The following is a 24,327-nucleotide window of genomic DNA, read 5'->3' as shown; positions in this document are numbered from 1 at the left end:
GGGGGCTCAGCCCCACCAGCAGTGGGGACCCCCCTGAGGGCGCCTTGGATACAAAAAAGAACAAAGCCGAGGGAGGGTCACAGCGGACCGCCCAGCTGTCTGAAAACGCAGGCAGTGCGGGCCAGAGCTCCTCCCGACAGGACCCGGCCTCAGGGTCCCCATCAGGGCGTGGTGGCACACACCCCAAGTCCCAACCAGGAGGTGGGGCGGCTGGGCCAGGCCCAGGGCACTCAAGCCGACTCAGAAGCCACCTGGATAAGAAGGGCTAGGTGTGGCGCAGTGGTCAGCGCCCCCAGCCTCAATCCACGTTAGAACCAAGCGGAAGGCCCCTCTGCTCACTGCGCTCCCGCTGCGCAGTGCTGGGTGCAGACACCAGGACTGCGCGGATCGCCCGGGGCCTGCGGGTTCTGTATGCCAAGGAGGCGTGGCTGGCATTGGCTGGGAGATGTGTCCCTGTCACGCTGACCCGTGTGCCTGGCCAGGCTGAGGAGCCTCCCAGCCCAGCATGACCGACCGACCCTTCCACATCCTGCTCCCTGTACTTTCACCCGCGACCCTGAGGCACCGACGCCCCCGGAACAGCAGCTTCCCACCATCGACCCCGGCACCCTCTGCGCCCTGGGGACCCCGCCCAAGCTCACCGCAGCGGTGCCGCAAGGAGCCGCCTTCCTGAGGTCCAAAGCTGGGCAGCCCGGAAATAAAGATTCCCAGTGTAGATTTTACTATTTTATTTGTGAAAAAACTACAAGCAGAATTCATAAATAGACATTTCTATTTAAAGCAGGAAAATGATAAAGTGGCTTCTAATAACATAGTCGTGCACATGCCAGTAACAGGAATATATTAACATCTTTTATTTGCTAGACAAAGAGCAGTGTCCAATATAAATTTCCCCAAAACATTTAAGACCTGTGAATTTCTGACCAGTTCACAAAACCACCAACTGACACTTTAGCATGAAGAGAAAACAAACCTAACAGACCGTCAGCTCTAGAGACCTTACAGAGCAGAAACTCCCAAAAGCGTTATACAAGCTGTCTTTCTGGGCAAATGGAAAATAGAGCTCGTATAATACATTAACAAAAATTCACAAGGTAAGATTATGTTTTGACATACTTAACAAGCATTCTCTATTTGTCTCCAACAAACAAAGCTAAGGAAATAATGTAACCATCTTTACACAGTAAATTAAGGTTACAGGTCATACACAAGAACAGAACTGCTTGCGCATTAAAAACTGTTCAGCTCCATTGTCAAACTCTAAATGTTGGCTCTTAAACCATTTTCGGTTACATACAAGCAAAGGTTATTATATATTCAGCAATTAATAAATTTTCAATAATTTAAGATACGGTAGCTTAAAAAAGTAGACTGAGAATGGTCTTGGTAAGGCAGGTGGAACATCTTATGGAAGGAAACTCACAGAAGCTCCTGCCGACGTGTTTGAACAGCCCGATTGACACTGAAAGGTTTGGGTTCGAATCTGTGGAGTCAGATGCCTTGACCTGTTTTAACTGCGCTTCCCGAGCAGCGCGGGCGGGTCAGTCACACCGAGCGCGAGGTGTTACCGCGCGTGGACACTCGCCTCAACACTGTGCTTCTCCTTCTGCCTTCACCTGCTTTCTGTGCCACTGAACGCCGAGCGTCCGGTCCTTCCAGGGACACCCCCGTCACCTACGCTAGTGTTCTCACGCGTGGCCAGAACCCCGGGCGGAACGCAGGCGCAGGAAGCTGCAGGAATTCCACTTCCAGAGGACATGCCTGAGGGATGCCATCGAGCTGGGGAACTCAAGGTCTCAGGTGCCCGCTGCCTCGCCACCCCAGACGCCACAGCAGCCACCGGCTGGCCCCGGGGCATCTGGTGCGGGGACATTGCCCACCGTCCATCTGGCCAGATGGCGAGCCAGCCCACTCACCCTCAAGCCAAGCTCCCCTTCCTTCACCTCTCCTCTTCTTCAATTTATCACGGAGGCAAAACCGAAAAACCAAGACACTGGCCAAGAAGCAATTAGCAGCCGCTGAGTAGCTGGTTCGTCAGCTTTCCACTAATCTAGGGGTCCGATCACTTTACATGAAACTGATTTTGAGAAAGCACACAGTGTTTCTGAACAAAGTGCATGCCAACACTTACTGGTTCAAAAAGCAGTGCAACCCACGAGTTTGGTGGCATTTAATTTTTTTTTAAAAAGTTAATTAAAAAACTTAGCAATTCCTTACACCTCTGGAAAATAAATATGGCTGACTAATTTACCCTCCCTGAGACCCGTAATAAAAGGAATATTAAAACTTTTTAGAAGGAATGTCTTTGCAATATCCCACTAATATTAAAACGTGGATTTAAAATTCATAGTCAAATCACTATGTATTATATATTCGGATGCTTATAGAAAGCACCTGATTTCCTTTGGTTCATTAATAAATACTTTAAAAAGGTATTTAAAAAGATAAGCACAGCTTGCATCCCAGACACAAGCGTTATTTTAAAAAGGGGAACATTGTCCGTGCATCTGAGAATAGGACCACAGCGACGAGTGGCACTGCTTTGTAATCTAGGCCTTGGAGGACGAAGTCCAAATCATGGTGCATGGTGGCTACAGCATGTTTTAATGTAAACGTGAAAGGGACCTTTCCCACGGGCTACTCAATTCAAGCTGTTAATTTTTTTCTTTTACTTGTTGCCTCCAGACAGAAATCAGTTCTATCATCAGGGAAACCAGGTTCTAGCACCACGGTGTGATGCTTCACTACATCGAATGCCCTCTTGGGTCCTTAAAGGGAGATCGGACAAGGAAGGTGGACCTCAAGCTCCCACGCTCGAAATGCGCGACGTGAATGTGCAAGGCAGAGAGAAGAGACCCCGAACCCAAACGAAAGCAGGGCGCAGCAAGCAAAGGCCTCCGACTGAGGAGGGCAGGGCCGGGTTAGATCAGGTAGTGGCTTCTTATCCCCCAAGAAGGTCAAGAGAGCGAGGAGAGACTCTCGAGGGCGAGCTCCGGAAGTGGTCTCTGCCGAGGGAGGCGAGGGAGGCAAGGGAGGCCGAGGCGGCACCACGGCCTTCCCTGCGCCCAGGCCACTCTGGGCCGGTCCCTTCCCTCGGGAGACCGGCCGGGTCTCCAGCACTCAAGAGCCCCGGGGGGCCGCTCGTGCGGCTGTAACCTTTGCCAAGAGAATGAACCACGGTAGGTTTTAAGAACAACAGAGGAGCCTCGGTCTGCAGCGGCGGGGCGAGGGTCTGAGTGACACAGGACGTGAGGCGACCAAGTCCAACTGTGAAACCGCCACCACAGGGCCCCGTGGAGGCAGCGGCCCGGTGGACAAAGACGCAGACTCAACGCCTCAGACACAAGGGGGTCTGCAAGACGGGTGGAACCAGGGAGAGAACACCGCGGCGTCGCGGCGCGTGTGCAGAAGAGCAGCGGCAGCGTGTCGCCGCCGCCAACAGGGACACTCGGCATTCTGGAGCTAGCTCGGTTACTTCTGAATGACCAGGGCCTCCCCGACACCCCAGGTGTGATTTGTCAGTTACCCCATAGCAAATGCAGGCGATCTGGAGCAGTCTTTAAATTTGAGATCACATTGTTTAAAAAATATATATTTTTATATCGTCCAGTACTCGTCAGACAGATGAGAGAGTCAAGTTCCCACGTGGGTGGGACGCACTTCACCTGAGACCGACTCTGACTCGGTCTCAGCACTTTCATGGAAGAGACTGTCCCAGATCTGCAACTGTCCAATGTTGTATCCACTTCACAGTGTATCAAGCACCAGCGCTGCCATGGATTGGTTTCAAATAACCCTTTATATATAATTTTATATTTATATATATATAGTCATATCAAAACTGATAGTACATAGTATAACTGGAAGAAAGAACTAAACTTAAAAGGATAGGCTGGAAGGATGGAGTTTGTGAACACAATAAATAAAAGTTCCCTCCCCCCTCCCAACGCCCCCTCAACAAAACAAAAACAAAAACCAGTTGTAATGTACATGGAAAATTGTGCACAGCAGATTTTTTTATATAAAAAGTAGATTCAGGAGCACATCCAATTATAAATGATTGTTAGGAAAATCATATAAAACAATGGAATACATAAAAGTGTCACGAGTAACCGTCAGGGTGCGAAATTCCTGGGTGGCCAGATGCCCGTGGCGAGCAGGAAGCATCCTGCAGCGCGGCAGGAGGCGGTGGCCGTCCGCAGAAGGCTCCGGGCGCCCGCAGCGGGCCGCGGCTCTGGACTCCACACCCTGGCTGGCAGTCCTCGGCCCATGTGCAACCTCAGAAGGACTCGTCGTTGGCGGCCGACATGTCGCCCTTGGGCGTGGAGGAGCGGGAGGAGCCCTTGTCTGTGCTCTCCGAGCCCGAGCTGCTCTGGTTCTGCTGCTCCGACCCTGCACTGGAGGTCACCGTGGAGGATGACGTGGAGGAGGAGCGAGTCTTTTCCTTAAAGTCTGTGATAATGACGGTGACGTTGCCCACAGTCACTGCCAACTGCTGTGCGGTGCTCCTGTCCACGTTTTTCAGCCGGGGCCTGCAACACCGGGGGAGGGGCAGTTAAGGAAGGCGCCTCTAAAAGCCACTCACGGCAGATCCTCGCCAAGACTCGCGGCGTCGTGGCCCCAGATCCGCACGCCTCATGTGCCCACTTCAGCGTGACGCGCGGCTGACAGCTCAGCGCCCGCAGATCCACTGCGAGCTCACCCGCCCCGCCTGCTCCCCAGCCCCTCCCTGGGCCACAGGGCTCTGGACTGGGACGGCCAAGCCAGAGCGGCCTTCCAGCGCTTGGTCCTAGCGTCCGCGTACCTTGAGGTGTGATTCGTTTCGCTGGTCTTCGCCGTGGCGTTCGCAGACTGTATACTGTTGGCTTCGCTAGGAGGATCTTTCAGAATATCAGACTTTGGTCTGGGTGGGGAGAAAAGAAGGGTGAGGTCAGCCGTGACTGGCCCGCGGGAGGCCACGCCTCGCAAGCCACCGAGGACTTACTTGGTCTTCTTGCTGGTGCTCTTCTTGGTGACCCCAGGACTGATCTCCTTGTCCTTCTCGGGCTTCTCCTTGTCCTGCTTTTCCACCTTCTCCTTCTTCTCCTTTTTCGGGGGCGGTGGAGTGGCATACTGCTGAGCCACCTGCTGTGCCACCAGCTGAGAATTGATCCGGGGTTTTCTGAAACATGCAAGAAAAGGCATCATTTAGTTGCTTTCTAAGTAGTTTTCCGACTTCTGCTTTCCTGCCTTGTTAGGTACTTTATTACTGACATCTGGCAACTCAAAGCTCAATTACGTGGTGCTGCCTCTACATTATCATTTCCACATAGATCAGGCACAGAACTTCTCCTTTTTCAAAGGACGTGATACACTTGCATGTGTTGACACAAAGTCGCGCTGCTGTGTGGCCAATAAAAGAAGACGGTGTCCTCAGAGTACCGGGAACACTGCTTCTTTTGAGCTGTCAAGATTACACTGACTGACAGCTTTCAAACACTCCTGCTGCAGAAGGTTAAGCTCTATTAAATGGACATGGGTGATCCCCTGAGAAGAATGAAGCCAGAGTGTCACATCCACTCCTCAATCTAACTGTTCGACGGAGGTCGCTCCCCGCAGCTCTGGGGAGGGACGACCTACAGCAGCCACGACCAGTAGCTGCGGCCCACACCAGCTCCCGGGGCGAAGACTGAGCCACTGTGGGAAAGTCAGACAGGGACACATTCACTGTGCCGTCAGCCACTACGTCTGTGCCAATCTCCAACTGACACTGGCACCCAGCACTGTTGTTTACAGATTCCACGTGGCGCTAAGCACTGTCCCCACGAGTGACCACTGGGACCCAGAGAGGGGAGAAACACCTGTGCACTTTCTCCCACGGCCGCCCTCCTCCCCTGCCATGCTATGTTCCAAACCCCCTACCCAGGGGTGCCTGGATCCAGAGTCGCTGTGGCGGCAGATCTGACGCTCACAGTGTGTGGATGCTGGACCAGGACGACTTGTGTCCGGGTCAGGACAGAGTGCTGCAGCGCAATTTCTCTGTGCGACTCAGGAAGTGTGCAACTAAAACCCATGAATTGTTTACTTCTGGAATTTTCCACTTGAATTTTTTTTAAAACTGCGGTTGACTGAAAAGTGAAACCTGGGATCAGAGGACTATTGTAATACTAATTCCCAAAGAGATCTCCATCCACGCAGACGTTCGGCAAAGAATGGACTTCGCGGGTACCAACAGGTACACACCGTTAACAAGCTGAGGCGGCTGGGGCCCAGAGGCAGAGGCCAACTTCAGACCGAACTCCCGCTCCGTACAGACACGCTGACCAGAGGAAAAGAACAGCGAGGTTCCATGAATGGCCGGCCTGCGAACAGGAGGGCACGCCAGACCCAGACAGAGCTGGTCTGGGAGGAAAAAACCAGCCAGGGTGCAGGAGGAGAGGGACAGCTGCCCCTCAGGGGCACTTGGACGCTTCCGTACTGGTCAGGTAAGCACACAAACTGGGGTCCCACGGCTGGCTTCCACCAGCCGCGGCAGTGCCAGCTGGGAAGCACCCTGGAGCCCACGTGGACCACTGCAGTGGACACACGAGGTCATGGACCTGGAGGAGGGGACCCACCCAGCCAGGCCCAGCCCAGTCCCCAACCGAAGTCGCAGCTATTCTGGCTCACACCACCATCTTCAGAGGAGGTGGCCGTGCTAAGACTTACGGAAGACACTGACCACCAGCAACACTCCAGCAACAGGCACAGAACGCAGGGTCAGAACAAACCGCCAGGTGGTAAGCAACACTCAGGTGCCGAAACCAAGGACCCCAGCCAGGTAATCGTGTGAACAGCCACTTGGACTTTACCAAAAGGACCCCTTGAGGGAGACTTTCAAGCCACAACGCCTAGTTTCCTCAAAAGAAATGTGGCCCAAGGACGAGAGAGGATGGCTGGACCCTCGTGCAAGAGCTCCCCAGACAAGAGAATCCAAGCCAAGGGCCTGCAGGCGCACCCGCAGTCACCAGGCCCACCCAGCCTGAGCCTGAGAGCCTGCCCCACAGGGTGGCTTCCTGATGCCACGCACCAGCTGTGCAACCACTGCCCATCCAGCACGCACCCCGATGCCAGGGAGTCCACCTCCTCTTCGTCACCACACGTTCAGCACTGTGCCAGGTGCTCAGCAGAATTAGGAGGGACGTGAGCGCAGAAAAGAAAGGCAATGTGGGGTGCAGGCTGGGGCGAGGTGCAGCTCTGGGCGGGGAGGAGAGTCAGGCCCTGGGGACCGCCAGGGAGAGCAGAGCGGTCACTGAGCTGCTGCTGACGGTGCGATGCCAGGGGCTGAGGAGGGCTCGGTGGCCGAGGAGCACTGTGAGTGCCAGTCCTGAATCACGAGCTGCGGAGAGCGACAAGGACGGGGCCAGGTGAGAGGGTGGCCTGGGGCAGAGGAGGGGAGTGCGTCCTGGGGAAAGGGCTGTTCCTTTCCAGAGTCCCAGGGCTCTGAGGAAGGTCAGGGGTCATTCTGCTTGGAAGAGCTTCTCAGCTGGCTGTTCCTGTCCAGGGAAGTGGTGGTAAGACAGCTGGGGTGGAATCTGGAGCCATGAAGAAGAGACTTGGAAACCAAGGAGCCCCGAAGTGTCCCTGGTGTGCTGAGTTGCACACACCACCCGTCCTGTGCAAAGAGCAGGCTGGCGCAACAGGGGGCTGCCCGCCTCACAAGGCGCCCTTGACGGCCTGCTCTCAGCTCCCCAGGCCAGCATGCCGGGCAGGGAGGCGCGTGGAGAGTGCTTCTGCCGCGGGCAGCCAGGAAGCTCTCCAGTCAGCTGCAGAGCCCGACCTGCAGGCACCAAAGGGAAACAGAGGGCGCAGCCCGGACGTGCGGCAGGGTACGGCCCGCCAACTGCTCCCACTCCTGGGCCGTCTGACCAGAAGTGAGGACGTGTGCCTCCCTCTGCGCACACAGGTGCTCCAACGAGAAGGGCCCGAGGCTCTGCGGGATCTGGCCCTCACCAAGAGGAACGCGGCAGCTGCTGACCCTGTGCCGTCTGTGCTGTGTAAACATCCTCAGGAGACGTGATGTCCTGTTGGCACGAAAGCCCTGGGCAGCAGGCATTCGCTACCCTTGACCAATTTGACTTTTTCAGTCCATGTCTCTCAGCAAATGTGGCAGTACTTCTAGGTTCAGGGGCACTTCCATGAGACGGGTGAACCTGCCTTCTGGAAGGAGAGAAAGCCTCCAGTGGGCACTCTCCCAGGAAAGGTGCCCCCGTGGGCATGAGCCCACTGCCCCTTTCTTCCTTCCTTCCAGGACAAGGCTCCCCGCTGCCAGGAGAGCTGGACGAGCAGCCCCTGGAGGGAGCCTCAGCCCTCGGGCCCTTCAGGCACACCATGAACAAGACTGAACACAGCCGCCCTCCAGATCAGGGCCGCCCCCTCCCCCTGACAGATTCAGAATGCAGGAGCAGAGTTCAACTTGTCCGAGGTTCAGGTGCATGGCTCTCAACCCCAGGTCCTCCTGGACTCTCCAGCGACTGCCCTCAAAAAGGTGTCCTCAAACTGGCCTGGAACCTATGACATCCCAGCAGAAGGGGGGGTGGGGGGGATGAGGGTGACGTGGGTGACATGGGCACAAAGTCCTAGGGCTGAAGAGACCCAGGTCAAGGCACAGCCAACTGACACCTCTGAGAGCCCCCGGCCCTCATCAGCCTCCACACCCCAGACCCTGGCAAGAGGGGACTGCACGGTTGTCCCTGAGGGAGATAAAAGGCTGTGGTGAGTGGCAAGGGTGTGGACCTGGGCTCCCACCGCACCTGCAGCAGTCCCCATGAGAAACCAATCCCTAGTACGACCGCCAACACTTCTGACCTGAGAAATGACTTCCCACAAACCCACGCTGCTTCAGGGAGTCTCCCGCGTGTCAAGTGACAAACCAAGGAGCTCCTGTGCACAGGCAGAGCGCCATCACATCAGAGCTGACTGCTGCAGGACAGGGCTCCCAGCCCCGGGCCTGAAGCCAGCCACGAGCAGCCATCGACGTGACTGCCGCTCCTGGTACCTAAGCCTCAAACTGAAACCAAACACAGCAACCACAACCACCACTGGCCAAAACCAAAACCACGCGTTTCCCGCATGAAGTGTGGCACAGGCAAGTTTCCGGAATCTTCTTCAAGACTACAACTTCTTATGAAAAAACAACCATCTTCTTGGAATTAAAATGTGCTGTGAAACTTCAATGAGGACATCATAAAGAAAACACGTCTATCTGTTTGCATTTAGACAACAAGTTTTATTTTGGAAAAAAAGTCCATTCCATAAAAACTGAAGTGAATCTCTATTTGGGGACATCCATGATTTCTGAAGCAGCAGCAGCCCAGAGAGTGCACGTGACCACAGGCCTTTCAGGATGGCCTGGATCCACCCCAGGCGCCTCTCCTTTTCTTCCGTGCACCCTCCACAGCTCAGCCGCCACAGAAGTGACAAGCGCAAGGCCATCTTCTGGAGCTGGCCACACAAAGAGGGAGAACCTTTTCAATGAACTGTCTCTTCACCAATGCTCTTCAGTGCATCCTTTACGGAATGCCACCTTTCAAAAAATGCCCCTAAAAATGGGGTGCAAGGTGGGGGAAGCTCCACCATAAACATGGTACCTGAAACCTTACATCCTTGCCACCGATCGCCGATGCTGGCCTGGCGTTCTCTGCACCCTCCCTGGCTCTGGCAACTTGAAATCAAGAGCGATCGGTTGGGAGCAGACCCTGTTCGCGGCCCGCCAGCGCGCACTGCAAAGAGCCCCCGCAGGGCCTCTTCCCCGCGCTCGCAAGTTCAGATCACACACACTCACACATACACACACGGTTTGACTAGGATGCGTGTGACCACCAATACTAAGTGATCTTTGTATTACTGACACCCCAAAATCTATTACATCCCAGCAAGGAACTTCCCAAAGCATTCTGTGTACAACCATTACCTGGTGACGCCACTGACTAAAATATCTTTCAAAAAAGGAATAGTAATACATGAGACTCAGGGAACTGGTAGGCCAAGCGGGAAACAGGCTTCATAAACTGCATACAGTGTTTTGTTTTGTTTTTTGCCAAAGTGTCTGGAGCTAAATAAATCTGATCATTGTTGGACTAGCTTATAAAATAAAATGTGTCCTAAGTTATAAGTGACCAAATTACAAATACATTTTGGACTATAAATCATTTTTAAACTGGGCATTCTCATGCTGACTCTAAGGAAATCAGGTGTTAATGAGTCTGCCCATCCCCAACAGCACTGACCACTGAACACCAACCACCCCCGCTCCCAGGACCAGAACAACTCCTCTGCCAGTTGAGCCCACCAGGTTCCTGAGCCACTGCACATCTTAAGTATCCAGGGAGCTGTATGACCTGGTGAGTTCATTCAAGTCCGACTGTCATTATCTGAACCCTCAGCCGTCACTTAACCTGACTGAGGCCACACTCTGGGACAGTATTAATGTCCAGGTTCCCGATAGCGCCTCTTCTTCAGGGCTCTCTCTCCTACGACGTTCCTCTTGCAAGGACACACTTGTCTCCCATCCCACTACTCCTGGGGCTCATCTTTAAGAAGCCACGGGTGACCCGAAGGGAACTTGGTCCACTCTAGGTCATTCCTTCCCCCAAGTACATATCCCTGCCTGTGCTCTGTATTAGAAAAACACGCCCCCCACCACCTCCAACTACCAAATTCAGAAGCCCAGGCCATCGTCCCCTTTCTCCCCTTTCTTTCTCCCCCGTGCCTTTCCTTGTGTTGCGGAGAGTGCAGCGGAAAGGGAAAGTGTGGGCTCTGGACGACCCAGGCTCTGCTACTGCGCACAGCCAGGTACTTGGAATGGGAACGGGGGGCCACACCTCACTTCACAGGGCTGGGGTCAAGTGCCCTGCGCTCCTGTCAGAGCACATGGAGCTATTCAACAGAGAGATCCCGGTGACAATGAAATGAACATTTCAAGCACTACGTTTCCAGCTGAAGATGTGCCTGCTGCCCATGCTCAGGTCCTGGGAGGCACATGGGGACACACGCCTTTTGCACGTGGCAATACCCTAATGTCAGTGACCATGCCACTGCAAGGGCCGCGCCGAGGGAGCCTCCGCAGCGCAGCAGGAGCTCCCGGTATGTGTCCAGAGGGAACCCTGGTTTGCAGGGCACTCTGAGAAGTCAGAGCCTGCAGGAGGCCACCTCAGCAACACACGAGTGCTGCAGACTCAGGCAGCTCAGGAACACCTGGCTCCAACAGAACCGCGGGGTCTGCATTCAAAGCTGTCCTCGTGAACACTGAAATCTCTCGACGCCCTGAAAACATACCAGTAAGCGAAGGCATTGTGACTTTCCTGTGGCTCAGAAACACACGCTCCAACAGGAAGTACGACGAGGGGTCTGGCCTGCTTCATAAGGCACTCTGAAGCCACTCGCAATGCCTCAGTGTAGCGGCTCCCAAGAACCTTGGTCTCTGTCTGCTGGGTCCCCAGGGCCTTTTCAGAAGGGCTATCGAGTACCAACTACTTCCACAGAATCCCGAAGTCATGTCTTCTCCCTTTCTTTCTCTCACAAGTCCACAGGAAGCCTCTCAAAGACTCAGCGACACGTGATGACATCCTGGCTGACGGCCTGCAGACACTGGTGCTAGACGCCCTCAGTCTGATTCTGACATGGACAGGAGGGCAAGACCTCCTGGGGTCCCCGATTCCGAAGAGGGTGTGAGAGCTCCTGAACTCGGCCCGGGAGGACTGCTGCCCAGCCCCTGGACAGGCGTGTTCCTGTGCACAGGAGGCAGCTCTGCGACAACTGAGATCAAGGGGTCCTCACAAAACTTCACAAACGCATCGCGAAAAGCAGCATCACCTCCAGTTGGAGGCAAGAAACATTTTGAAAATCTAAACATTCTATATCCTGTCAACACCAGCGCAACTTTCCAAAAGTGAGCATGACTGTGTCGGCCATCACTACGAATCTGACCACCTTCCACCCCCTCCCCTGCGGCGCACGCCTATAATACCAGGAGCATTCTGTGGTCATCCCAGTATTTTAAGTGTCCCAGGATAAACACGTAGGTCTCCACCAGCATTTCTCCAAAATGCAAGCCCACCACAATCACAGTACTAGCTCAATGTTTCATGTAAAGACAAGTGGACTTCTTCAAAGATGGAGAAATTTCTTAATACCTCCATTCCACACCTACAACGTGAATGTTCTTCCACAGTACGAGACTCGGCCTGAGTGGTGCTGGGATCACTGGCAAGCTTGAGGCAGCCTGAGCACTACAGAAGTGCTGGTCCTGGTGCTGGGCGCTTGGCCACCTGTCCAGTCTGCCTCCTACGAAAGGGCAGGGCCTGCAGGCACCCCGTGCACCACACCATGCTGGGCCCCATGCTTGTGAAGTTCCGGTTGAGGGGAGGGCCAGTCATAAACCCATTCACTTGCTCTCTCCCACCTCAGTCTCCGCTGCGGCACTGTGCCTGTTTTCAGACTGATTAACCAGGTTTTCCGGATGCCAGCATACTATGTGCCAAGGCAGGCTACCATGCATTCTGGATGCTGGGGTTACATGCTTGTTTTCTGAGGGCTCGACTGGATATGAATGCCCATGCCTGGGGTGAGGGTCCTCTGTCTTTTAGGGAGCCTTCCCAGGTACACAAACTGGGTCACAGGATTCAACGAGGTAAGATGCTTCAGTCCACTCTTCTGCTTTCTGTATTTATTTTGGAACCCTAACTTTGACTTTGAATAAATGACAAAAACTCTTCAAACTTGTTTCCTCATTGATAAAAATAAGTGAGCTCTAAGGTTCCTTTAGCTCAGACGCTTGCATTCAATATTTAAGAAAGACAACTAGCTGGACACAGTAGTGCACACGTGCAATCCCAGCAGCTCAGGAGCCTCAGCAACTTATTCAGTTGCACTAAGCAACTCGGTAAGATCCTGTCTCCAAATAAAATAAAATAGGGCTGGAGCCTCAACCTCCCAAGCTGCTGGGAGTGCAGGCATGGCCACTGTGCCCAGTTATAAGGTTTGTTGTTCACATTGCTAGTAATTCATTTTGCCTGTTTTCAAGTCAAACACAATAGTCAGATGTTACATTCTGCAAACTATGTGCTGTTACAATTATTTGGACATGAAGACTCCTCCTTCCTCCAAATGATACACAAAATCACCTTAGGAACCAGGTTAGTGACCAAGACCAGTCCTACAAAACTACAAATCTCTACTACACTAACTACAGTTTCAGATGTTGGAGAGTTGGTGAATCAATTCTTTCTCCACAAAATACTACATCAAAGCAATCTGATATGCTCTGCAAATTACCTCCCAGTTGTCAGTGTCCCCAAGTAAAATGTATGAACCATGTGAAATTACAGCTCATGCTACAAATGTATTCGTAAATCAACAAAAAAAAAATAGCAATTCTTAAAAAAAAAAAAAAAAAAAAAAGCTATGAGATAAAAGGTAACTTAAGGTCTCCCTCTTTAAAGAAAAGGAAACCCTCCATACAGAAAACAACAGTTGCCAGAAACAAGCTAACTCCTGACCAATGCTCAGGCTGAGGGTTCCCCCGCTGCAGCCTGGGAAGGAACTAACTCCCGCTCATGGCCTGCGCGGCCTGCACGCGTGGAGTCTCAGCCACAGTACGGACACTGGGGCCCGTGTGCTGAGTGGCAGGTGCTGTGCCACGCTGCACCTCGGGCGGAGACAAAGTGGGGGCGGACACACACCCACACCCAGGTGAGTCGCCATCTCCTCTGACTAGAAGGCACCGTGAAGGAGAGGACTACAGCCAGAGGCCAGGACTCGCCCTCTCGTCAGACACCTGCCGCAAACCTGCCACTGCGCTGGGTGCACTGGAGGGGGCGGGCCTGGTGGGCTAACTCCAGTGTCTCCACAGTTACAACCAGCTGCGCCGCGGACACTCCTGGTCGGCCACAGTCCTCAATTCCAGTAAGAAAGGAAACTCTCAAGGCATCTTCACCTGGAATGGGTGAAGAATTACAAGGGAATAAAGGTGAGCACGCACAGACACTAGCCTGGGGGCGACCCACACTGTGGCCGGGCAGACCATGGGAACTCCTGTCCATTCAGACGGGATCTCTGATTAAACGTCCAGCATACTTATCACACAAGGACGAGTCACTTATCCGAACAACGAAAATGATTCATTTGCCAAAGTACAGAAACTCAAGTCGAGAAGAAACAGTCTCAGCGTGCTCGTCCTGCATCCATCCCCGCATGCCAGGCACTCATCCCCACATGAGTGCCTAAGAAAGTCACGCCAGTGTCAAGCCCACTGCAGCTAAGGACACATTTCAGAAACTCTTGCAGCCAACTCTTTCTAGAAATACTGATTCTGACAGATGGACAGAAGTAGTGTTTAACATTAACAAGTATTTCTATCGGAGGCTAAGGCAGAAGGAGCCCAAGATCAAGGCCAGTCTGGGTAACTGCATGGGACCTTCTCTCAAAATAAAATTTAAAAATAAATTAATAAAAAGGGCAAGGAAATAATGCCATGGTAGAGCACTTGATAGCATGTGCCAGGCCCTGGGTTCAAGTCCCAGTGTTTTAACAAAACAAAACAAACAAAAAATCTATACAGAAGTGAACTGTCTGTACCCCCAAGTATTTTTCCTGCCTAAGCAAAATTCTCAACTGGCAGCTGATGTGATGGTTTCCAGGGAGCTGGCCGGGTGTGTGTTCTGGCACCCATCCTTGCCTTCTTCCTCATTCTGTGCATACGAGGGGACCATGGAAGACTCTGATGCACCCCATCCTTGGGATCCTCCTCCATCCGGTTTCTTCCGCAAGGTCCCATCGGGTCCCTTTTGGTCTTCCATCTGTCTTTCATGCTAGGACACCAGAGGTGCTGAAGAGAAAAGGCGCTCTGACTGCCTGGCCCTGTGACGAAAGCCTCTGCTCAGAGTAGAACCCCACCCCCAGCCCGAGTGCTGGGCTCCTTGGGTTCTGCTCAGTCCACTGGCTCCCCAGCGCTTGTGCACCCTCACTGCAGCCACTTCACCTCTTTCGCAGACATCTCTCACCCCCTGCCACATGAGCTTGTCTGCAGTGCCTTCCTGCACTGCCCAGGCTGGCCTCACACCGCAGTCCTCTTGCCTCTGCCTCCCAAGGCACCGTTACCCTTAACTTCGTAGACACCATCTCCACACTTCTCCCGCAAAGCCCTCACCTCCCAGAAGACCAAGCGCAAATGCCACTTCTTTCCTAAACTCTCCTGGCAAGGAGCAGACTATGGCCAGGCTTTCAGAGTTTCCAAACCATCCTATCTGTCTACCACTTCACATTTCACATGATAGTTCACCACCCTATGTATCTGTCTCTCCCTTCTGGACTGTGAACACCTCACAATTCCAAGGCAGTACTGACCCTTCCAATGCTACACTGTACTCCATAAATCTGCTTTAAAATGATTGTTTCCTGACAGTAGTAGTTCAGTTAATGCTGGCTGCAAGTATATGTGTCCTCCGTATACTGTGGTTCAGACAGCAGATGCTGTGCCGGCATGTGGCATAACATTGCAATATAATGCTGTGCTTAACTGTCTGGCTGGGCCTCAGAACAGAGCTCCTCGGGGATTTTATACAGCTGACTCATCTTCTGTACTGCTACTCCCCGGGACACAGTAGGGTCTCAATCCACAGGCGAGGAAGGTCAACAGGTCACGTCAGGGAGGAGGCGCCGTGCCCAGTGACTACACACATCCCACTCTGAAGGTACCAGAGGAACCAAAGGCTGAAGTTCCCAACCGGAAACACAGGACCAGACTAGTGAAAGCAGACCTGAACCCAAGCTCTGCTCTTTCCACTAAACCACTCTGCCCACCCAGCAAACTGTGCCTTGAGAAGGGAACTATCTAGTCACCAGTGAAAGGAAGCACAGCAAGATGGAACACCACTTCAGAAAGGTAGAATGGGAATACTCGAGGTGCAGCAGAGGACGGAGAGCAGGCTCTGAATGTGACCTCGAGGCAGAGATCTTCTACACCAGCTCTTTTCTGATCCCTGCACTAGATGAAGTACATGCCCCTTTGGTCCCATCTCAAATACCCAGACCAAACATCCTCCCTTATACTACGATTAGGTCTGAAGAAGCCGAACATCCACAATCTGCTCGCAGTGTCTGCAACCTGAGTACACAGGGCCAAGGAACCAGGAGAAAACTCAGGATGGGAGTCCTTTGGGAGTGTTCTCAAGTCTTTTCTGTGTCTCTACGCAAGTAAGAAAGATCTATGCGTACAGTAAAAACAGAGTCCCCAAAGCCCGAGCACAACAAATAAACCTGCTAACGCTGTCAACGCAAGTGCAAGAACTAAGACATCAGCTGGGATTCCCACTAAGCCAGCTAAGCTAGGTCCCCAATCACAGATGTCTCTGAATCCTTGGCTTACGAAAAGGAATGTACAGATCAACTGGATGATCTTAGAGTGTATGCATCAAAGTATCCGATGGGTGTACACATTCTGACACGGACTTTTCAGCCAGGCAGGGTTGACACGCCTATAATTCTGGAAACTTGGGAGGCTGAGGCAGGATGATGGCAAGTTCAAGGCCAGCCTGGGTAACAGCAAGATCCTGTCTCAAAATAAAAACAAAAAAGGGTTGGGATGTAGCTCAGTGGAGAGCATATCTGGGTTCCACCCCAGTACCACAAGAACAAACAAACAAAAACCTTTTCAATTTGGCATCCACTTCAAATTAAGTGTCTGTCTTTGGCATCAAAGCGATTCCACTTCCATTCTTGTGACGTCTCTAACAATGTCAGAGTCTACGTTCCATAAATGACTGAACGCCTGTCTGAGAAGAATTTTTCTCCTTCTTTAATTTCTGCAAGTACACTGTCTGCTAAGATTTGCCAAAATTTTAATCTACGAATTTGGAGACAAAATAGATCTTTTACAAATGCTTTTTTAGAAGTAGAAATTTGAAATGTTGTACTTTAAAACTTATTCTAGACTTACAGCAAAGTTCCCATACAGCCCTCCCCAAGGTCCTTTAACATTAAGGGCTTACAGAAACGCAGCACACGGTCCACAGAGAACACCTGTCCCAGACTCTCACACCTTTGAGAATGTCTCCAGTCTCTCCCTGACGCCCTGCCTGCTGCAGGGTCCTACCTGGCTGTCACATCACCTGCTCCTACTTCATTCTTCTATTCTGCCAACTGACGGCTCCTCAGTCCTCCTGGCCCTGATGCCTCTGAGGACTGCTGGTCATTCTGTATGAAGGCCCCTTACTGGGGGCCTCATGTTCGCTCGGGATGGGATGAGGTCACATTTCCAGCGTTCCTGGCACTACTGTGTCTTACTTCTCCACCTTAAAGTTTCTTTCAAATAAACATCTTGGTGGAGAAACATTTAAGGCTATACAAAAACACTTTCTCCTTAAACTCTCAACCATTAATTTTAAGCATTCCAATGTGCACTGTGACTCCTACTTTTAAGTCGGTGGGTTTCCCTTCTTACTTTCTTCCGTGGTCCACTGGTGATCCTCTAGTTTCCTCTTTCCTTTCACATTCATTAACAGGAATTTTTCTTAAGAGCCTTTTTTCTTTCCCATGTATTTATTTTACTCTATGGGCCAAAATCCAATATTATCATTATGTGTTTTTCCCCTCAAACTGTTGCAGCTTCGGCTATGAGGAGCTCCTTTCTTGGGCTGATCCCTGCCTGTGTTCGTTTGAGAAAACCCCCATCCTTATTTGCGGTCTTAGGAGTCTGTTAAGTTTTTTGGGACCAAATGATCCTTGGACTGTGATCCATTCATAAGTACTGTATTTGAGAACCAATGCAGACCATCTTGAGAAGAAATAAAGTATTTTTAAGCTGGTCAATCCTGCACGGTGGTAAGTCATCAAACTCCACAAGCCTTACGTTCCTGACAACAGAACAGTCATCAAAAGCAGGCAGATGTCTATGTGACTCACTCAGACTTGGAATAGCCAGGTCACACTTTCTGAGTTTTACTCTAAGGCACAGCACTAATTTAATGCCTCTACTAGTAAAAAACTGCTGTGTTCCAAAGACACTTGATCATCAAACAAGACGAGGCCAGAAGTAGAAATGCTGAGAATCAAGGGCGGATTCCAGTACATGCGTCTTCTCTAAAACATAAAATACAATTAAGGCACTCGGGAGGGAAAAGGGAAAAGGTCTCAAACTTCAAGAAACTGCAGCCAGTCTGCCAGGAACAAGGTGCACGAGGCAAGGGGGAATTCGTAGCCTGCCTGAGGGAAGTGGCAGAAGTCATGCTCTTCACCCGGGGCCTCTCGGCGCTCAACCCAAGGCTCAAGGCTGCTCCAAACGCCCCTCTCTCCTCACTTAGAGGTGCCTCCAAACAAAAACCGAGGACAAGAACAAGAGGTGCTGCAGTTTGTTAACCTGCTTGACTTGGCCCACTTTTATCTAGGATAAATTTTAGTGGGGTCCAATTTACATGTGCAGGGATTTTTTGGGTTTTGTTTTGGGGGTGGTGGGGTGGAGGGTGGCAGGGACTTGCTATGTTGGCCTTGAACGCCTCTCCCCTCTGCCTTCTGAGCAGCGGGAACTATGGATCATGCATATACACTGTATGTCTACACTCTAAGAAGTCATAACAAACGAGTACACAGTGTGATCACCACCCCAATCCTCCCGTGTGCCCCATCCCAGACAATCCCACTCCAGCTCCAGGAGGCCAGCAGTCGTTTCCTGTCCCTGAGAATCAGGTTTGTTTCCTCCAACCTCAAATATGCAATTGCATTTGCACCCCCGCATCTTGTGATGGCAAGATCCATTTGTGTTGTGTGTGTTGTTCATCCAGTCTCCTAATGATAGACAGTAAGGCTTTTTCCAATTTTAAGTGATCATGAATAAAGCTGAGATGAACATTCAAGTATAAATCTTTGTGTGGACATATGTTTTCATTTCTCTTGGCTAAAAGATCTATGGCAAGTCTATATTCAACTTACAAGAAACTGCCAAACTCTTCCAAAGTGCTTGTGCCAGTCACATTCCCTGCAGTGAAGCAGGAGCATCCCAAAGGCTGCACTCCCTCAACAACACTGGGTACTGTCAGTCTTTTTAATTTGAGCCACTCGAGTGGGTGTGCAGCAGCATCTCGAGATAGTTTAATTTGCAGTTCTCGGATGACTGATGATATCGTGCCATTTCGTTGCCTCGATGCAAACAGTATGGCTGTACTCTGTACAAATACGGTTGACAGCCCGACAGAGCACCGAGCCTGGGCATCACGTACAAAGCTCAAGACAACTACCCAATGGTTCGGTCAGGCCAGGAGACTGTTACTGCCACGGTCGTGCTCACTTAAATTCATTCTTAGTGAACCACCCTGAAGAATCCTGCTCAGCTACAGGCCTAGAGATTTCAATGTCTTACTCAGGACTCAGAGAAGAGAATGAAAGTTAAAATGACACTCGTCTAAGGTAGGCAGAGAGTTTTTTTGACTTAAGCTGAACAGCTTTATAAGAATCTAGGATCAGGCTGGAATGTGACTCGGTAACGGAGCACTTGCTTAGCCTGAGGCTCTGCCTTCAATCTCCAGTACGCAAAAACAATCACAACCATCACCACCACCACCCTACAAATAATGTCTTCAAAATTAACGCCCTGAGCTGGGCAAACCACAAGTTCAAGGCCAACCTCAGCAATTTAGCAAGGGCCTGTCTCAGAATAAAATTTAAAAAGAAAATCAAAGGAGGACTGGGTGGAGCTCAGAACTAGAGCACTCACGGGTCAAACCCCAATACCACCACCCTGCCCGCCCAGCTGAGTGCGAATATGTATGCTGTATAAAGGTTTGCAAATCAGTGAGTTAGATGTGGGCTCGGCAGACTAGTGACAAGACTGCAAAAAGGGTGGCTGGAGGGACACTAGCACTTAGATAAGAGAGGCAAACCTGAAGGGGCTCAGTGAACTGGAATAATGGATTGCGATCAGATGATGAGATTTCAGAGGATAGCAATATTTATGGAGATAATCTGCTTGCTGTAATTCCCAATCTGAATGTAAATGGTCTACTGCAAAGAGTAATAAGATGTTAAGAAAATGGAAGTTCAGCCCTGGTCTTTTATCAATCTGCACATGAATTACAACAAGGAACCACAGCTTTTTAGTCTTTGTTTTCCTAACTGTTAAAAAGAAAACAGGAGCCCTACATTACTCTTACAATAGGGCTGAGGATAAAATGTTGGAACCCATGAAGGAAATCCTTGGGGGAATACAGGAGGACTATTTTGTTTCCCCCATTTTTGTATACAGTCAATAAAACAAATTCAAGTTGAAAAACCTTTGCTTTTGCTGGGCCTAGTGGCACACACCTGTAATCCCAGCAACTAGGGAGGCCGAGACGGGAGGATTTCGAGTCCCAGGCCAGCCTCAGAGACTCAGTGAGAACCTGCTGGGGACAGGGGTGGCAGGGGACAGAGTTCGGAAGTAGAGTGCCCCTGGGCTCTGCAACCTAACTATCCCCAACCCTGCCTCTGATTTTAGTGAAACCAGATGAATATTTTCTGCCACACTTCAGACAAATAAGCTCCAAGGGTTGATGCTACATAATAAATTTTATAGGAGAGGGGAAAGGGAAAAAAGGCACGCGGAGCCTCCCGGCCAGGCTGCATTTACTGAGCACCACCAGCCGGTCCAGTTCATCCACGTGGTGTTTCAACGCCACAGGGAATCCAGCCGGCCCCTTCCGGCTGCCTAGGCTGCTATCCAGCCACACAGTCCACACCGCTGCTTTCACAGGGCCCTGCAAGAGGCGCACACAGCTGTGCCACCTCTGTTACACCAGCAGCTGTCCATGGTCCCTGCTGCTATTTTAAGTCTTCCACACTGGCACCCGGCCTTCGTTCTGGGAGACTGGAATGCATTTAAAACAACACACTGGAGTTGAGAACAGAATTCCTTCAGAAGCAGACCACAATTTTGTTCCATTTTGGACCACTAACTCAGCATTTTCTCCAAGTGTCTTTCAAAGAAACTTACCCTCTTATATATTATTGCATTCATCTATGGGTCAGGAAACTACAGTCAAAACTTTCTTATACTTACTAATAAACTAGCCACAGCCATGTTATCTGAGCATATATCCACATCCTGAATTAAAATCAATTAAGGAAGTCGAGAAGATGCATACACAACTAGTCCTATTCATCTACAAACGTGAAGTACTATTTCATGAAACCCACAATCACAGACAATGGGCCCAAACCCTTTCCATCAAACAGCAGCTAAGAAAAAAGTGTCTGGCTCACAGGGGTGCAGGTCAGGGCTGCTCAGACTACTACATCTCAACCACAAGCAGGGCACAGTGGTGCCTGCCTGCAATCCCAGCTACTAGACAGGCTGGGCTGGGGGCCCAGGGTGTCTTGAGGCGAGGCCAGGCCAGACCCCATCTCAACAAACAAAAACCCTTACCCATAGAAGAGGTGGTGCCTACCCAAAGAACTAGAAAATTCACATTCCTGACTTTTACAAAAGCACAAAATTCACGTTCCCATAGAAATAGAAAAAATGCACATTAATGGCCAATTTAAACTTCTCTATTTGCTTTAACAACAGAACTGGGCCCACTGTGACTGTGGGTTTCATGAGATAATACGATAATATTTCACACGTACAGAGGAACAGGACTTGATGTATACGCATCTTCTTAACTTTCTTAATAGATTTTAATTTGGGATGTGGATACATGCTCAGATAACATGGCTGTGGCTAGTTTAGTCTCAAGCATTGGAGAATACAGAAAAACCCCTGGTGAGGTTTTCGTAAAATTGCACACACTGCGCCAGACTTAGGGGAAAAACATACGAACACGTTTAAAACACAAGTAATGATAAGGAGAGCAAGCAGTTTAGTTGTGGGAGAGATATCAGCACACAAAAGCACCTTGCACCGAAATTTTTTGGGTTGTGATCCACAAGCTGCAAAGACGAGACCAGACAGGGAAGCTGACAAGCAAGCTGACAAGAAGCTACCCAACGTGCACAGCTCCTAAAAAGCCCATCTCTTGGAGTTATGGGTCTGAGGTGTTCCCCAGCAGCTCAAGTGTGAGACCGCAAGAATGCTCAGGGGTGGAGTGATGAGGTTATGAGATGGGGGTCTTATCAGTGCACGGATCCACCGATACGGGTTAACTGGGTGGTACCTACAGGCAGGGAGGGAGTGGCTGGAGGAGGTGGGTCACTGGACTGTGCCTTTGGGGTCTGGATTTTGTTCCTGGTGCATGGAGCTCTGCTTCCTGGTTGCCATGTCCTGGGCTGCTCTCCTCCTCCAGGCCCTTCCAGCTTGATGTGCTGCTTCACCTCACGCCCAGAGCTATGGAGTCAGCTGTCCACAAACTGAGACTTTTGAAAACTGTGAGCCCCAAATAACCTTTAGTTCATTCGAAGGTGCCAAGGGTCTGAGTGGTTGGCAGGGTGGTGCAGTTCCACTACCCGCACCTCCCAGGAGAGCCTTACTGCTGCCACTCAGGAACCCTCTCTGACACAGGCGGAGAGCACCTGCAGAGAAACCTTCAGGGCATGGGATGCTTCCCTCCTTTGCTGTCACTTTCTCACCCCACTCTACAGCCGAGTGGACAGGCTCGTAAGGAACCGGCAGTTTTCACAAGAACTTGCGCTCTACCTACTACACACTACCAACCAACAGGCTGAGCCCTGAGCAGGACTCCTCCACCTTCTTGCCAGTTTGGAACAGAAGGGCCAGAGCCTAAAGGGAATTCTAAGCCACAAGTGATACCACCTCTTCTAAATTTCCCAAGTGTGGAAGGGAGGTTTTTTACACAATTACTTCACACTCCTACTTTCTAATTCTGTGGTGCCAACAATCTTAACATATCACAATTTCAGATAGGTGAAATGTGGAACACTTGACATTTCAAATCAGGGGGAAGGGCACGCTTTACTTCTGTGGATCACTTAACACTTGTCTAGAACAGCTACCACTACAAAATATGTCAAATTAATTTTTAAAAAGCGTATGGTTTTAGTTAACCAGTCAGTCATGACCTGAAAATATGATATAGAAAGTTCCAGAAATAAGCAATTCTTAAGTTTAAAATTTTTTTTATTCCAGCATGCTGAAACAATTTTTCTACTTTCTTCTTAGTTATTATTAACCTGTAACTGTGCCTAATTTATCAAACTTTCTTATGGGTATGCATGTGCAGGAAAAAACACAGTATGTACGTGAGGTCTGATATTATTCATGCTTTCAGGCATGAATAATACCTGAAACAATGATTGTGGAACATGTCCTTTAAAGATATGGGGGACCAATAATGTATTTGAGTCAGATTTCTGTGTTTAAAATAGTCCACTTTTAGTACTACTTAACCTAAACCTTCAGGAAGGTGGCTGAAGTCACCATGTCTATCACAAAATAAAAAAAAAACTTCTTCAATGATCCTAGAAAAATAACTCCTGGGCTGGGGTTGTGGCTCACTAGAGCACATGCCTACCACATGTGAGGCACTGGGTTTGATTCTCAGAACCACATTGAAAAAAAAAAATGATTTAAAAAAAAATGTGCTTTTGTCCGTCTATAACTAAAAGTGTTTTTTAAAAATAAGTCCCTTCATATGTGCTGCATTTAATTCTGAAGCTCCAGGCCTACACAAGTAGAAACGGGAAGCAAAAATACAGGTTTGTGGAGGGAAATATGGGGCATTTAGTTATCTTTCGAGAAAAATACCAGGCTTGTGTTCCTGGGACACGTGTATTCGTTGTGCTAAGTGCCGAGAAAACAGATGAACACAAACCTGCATCACAAATGACATCTGCACTAGTCTTGAGGGAGGGTGGGGTGAGGCCTCTTCAGGCAGCCTTAGCAAACAGGATGAAAGTGACTGACGCAGAAAAAGGTGCACCACAGCAGCCTTCTCGGGCTCTGTGGGTTCCAGGTCATGCACCTCAGGTCCAGCAGAAGCCAGTTTCCATGACGAGCAAGAACAACAGGTTAAGACTCCACATGGACTTGCAGAATCTCACTATGTCACACTCAGGTTGTCTTGATCCTTCTCAATTTTTCAGCTGTGAGAACCACAGAACATGGCGGAATTGAAAGGGCTGAAGATGGCCACACACAGATGCCACCCGACCTCCTTCCTGCAGCCTCCACCTCTGACGTTCACGACCCTGGACCAACTCAACACGCACGTCCAGGAATCACTCCAACCTCCCTCTCAGCCCCTGGCCCACCACTGCTCTTCATTACAGAGGCATTCACGGGGTATGTTTTCTAGCTTGTTCATACACTCCTGAATCGAGTTTGTGCTTGGGCATTTGATTTCTCTAGATTTTACATACATGGTGATCAAGGACGATAGTTCTCAC

At 50.5% G+C, this 24,327-nt stretch overlaps 1 protein-coding gene across 1 annotated transcript in view; it reads right to left on the bottom strand.

Annotated features, from left to right (window-relative positions):
* Positions 1-698: 698 nt before the first annotated feature.
* The window catches only part of RYBP (RING1 and YY1 binding protein), a 70,727-nt gene continuing 47,098 nt past the window's right edge, over positions 699-24,327 (bottom strand). Inside the window, exons 3-5 of the mRNA XM_079122584.1 lie at positions 4,985-5,161; positions 4,805-4,903; positions 699-4,532 (exon numbers count right to left, since the gene is read on the bottom strand). Of these exons, the coding sequence (XP_078978710.1) occupies positions 4,280-4,532; positions 4,805-4,903; positions 4,985-5,161 (529 nt within the window). The 3' untranslated portion in view covers positions 699-4,279. The remainder of the gene's footprint in view (positions 4,533-4,804; positions 4,904-4,984; positions 5,162-24,327) is intronic.

This window comes from Sciurus vulgaris (assembly GCF_902686455.1).
Source record: "Sciurus vulgaris genome assembly, chromosome: 19".
Taxonomy (NCBI): domain Eukaryota; kingdom Metazoa; phylum Chordata; class Mammalia; order Rodentia; family Sciuridae; genus Sciurus; species Sciurus vulgaris.
The sequence above is the reverse complement of the archived record's forward strand: the minus strand, read 5'-3'. Positions and strand labels throughout refer to the sequence as shown.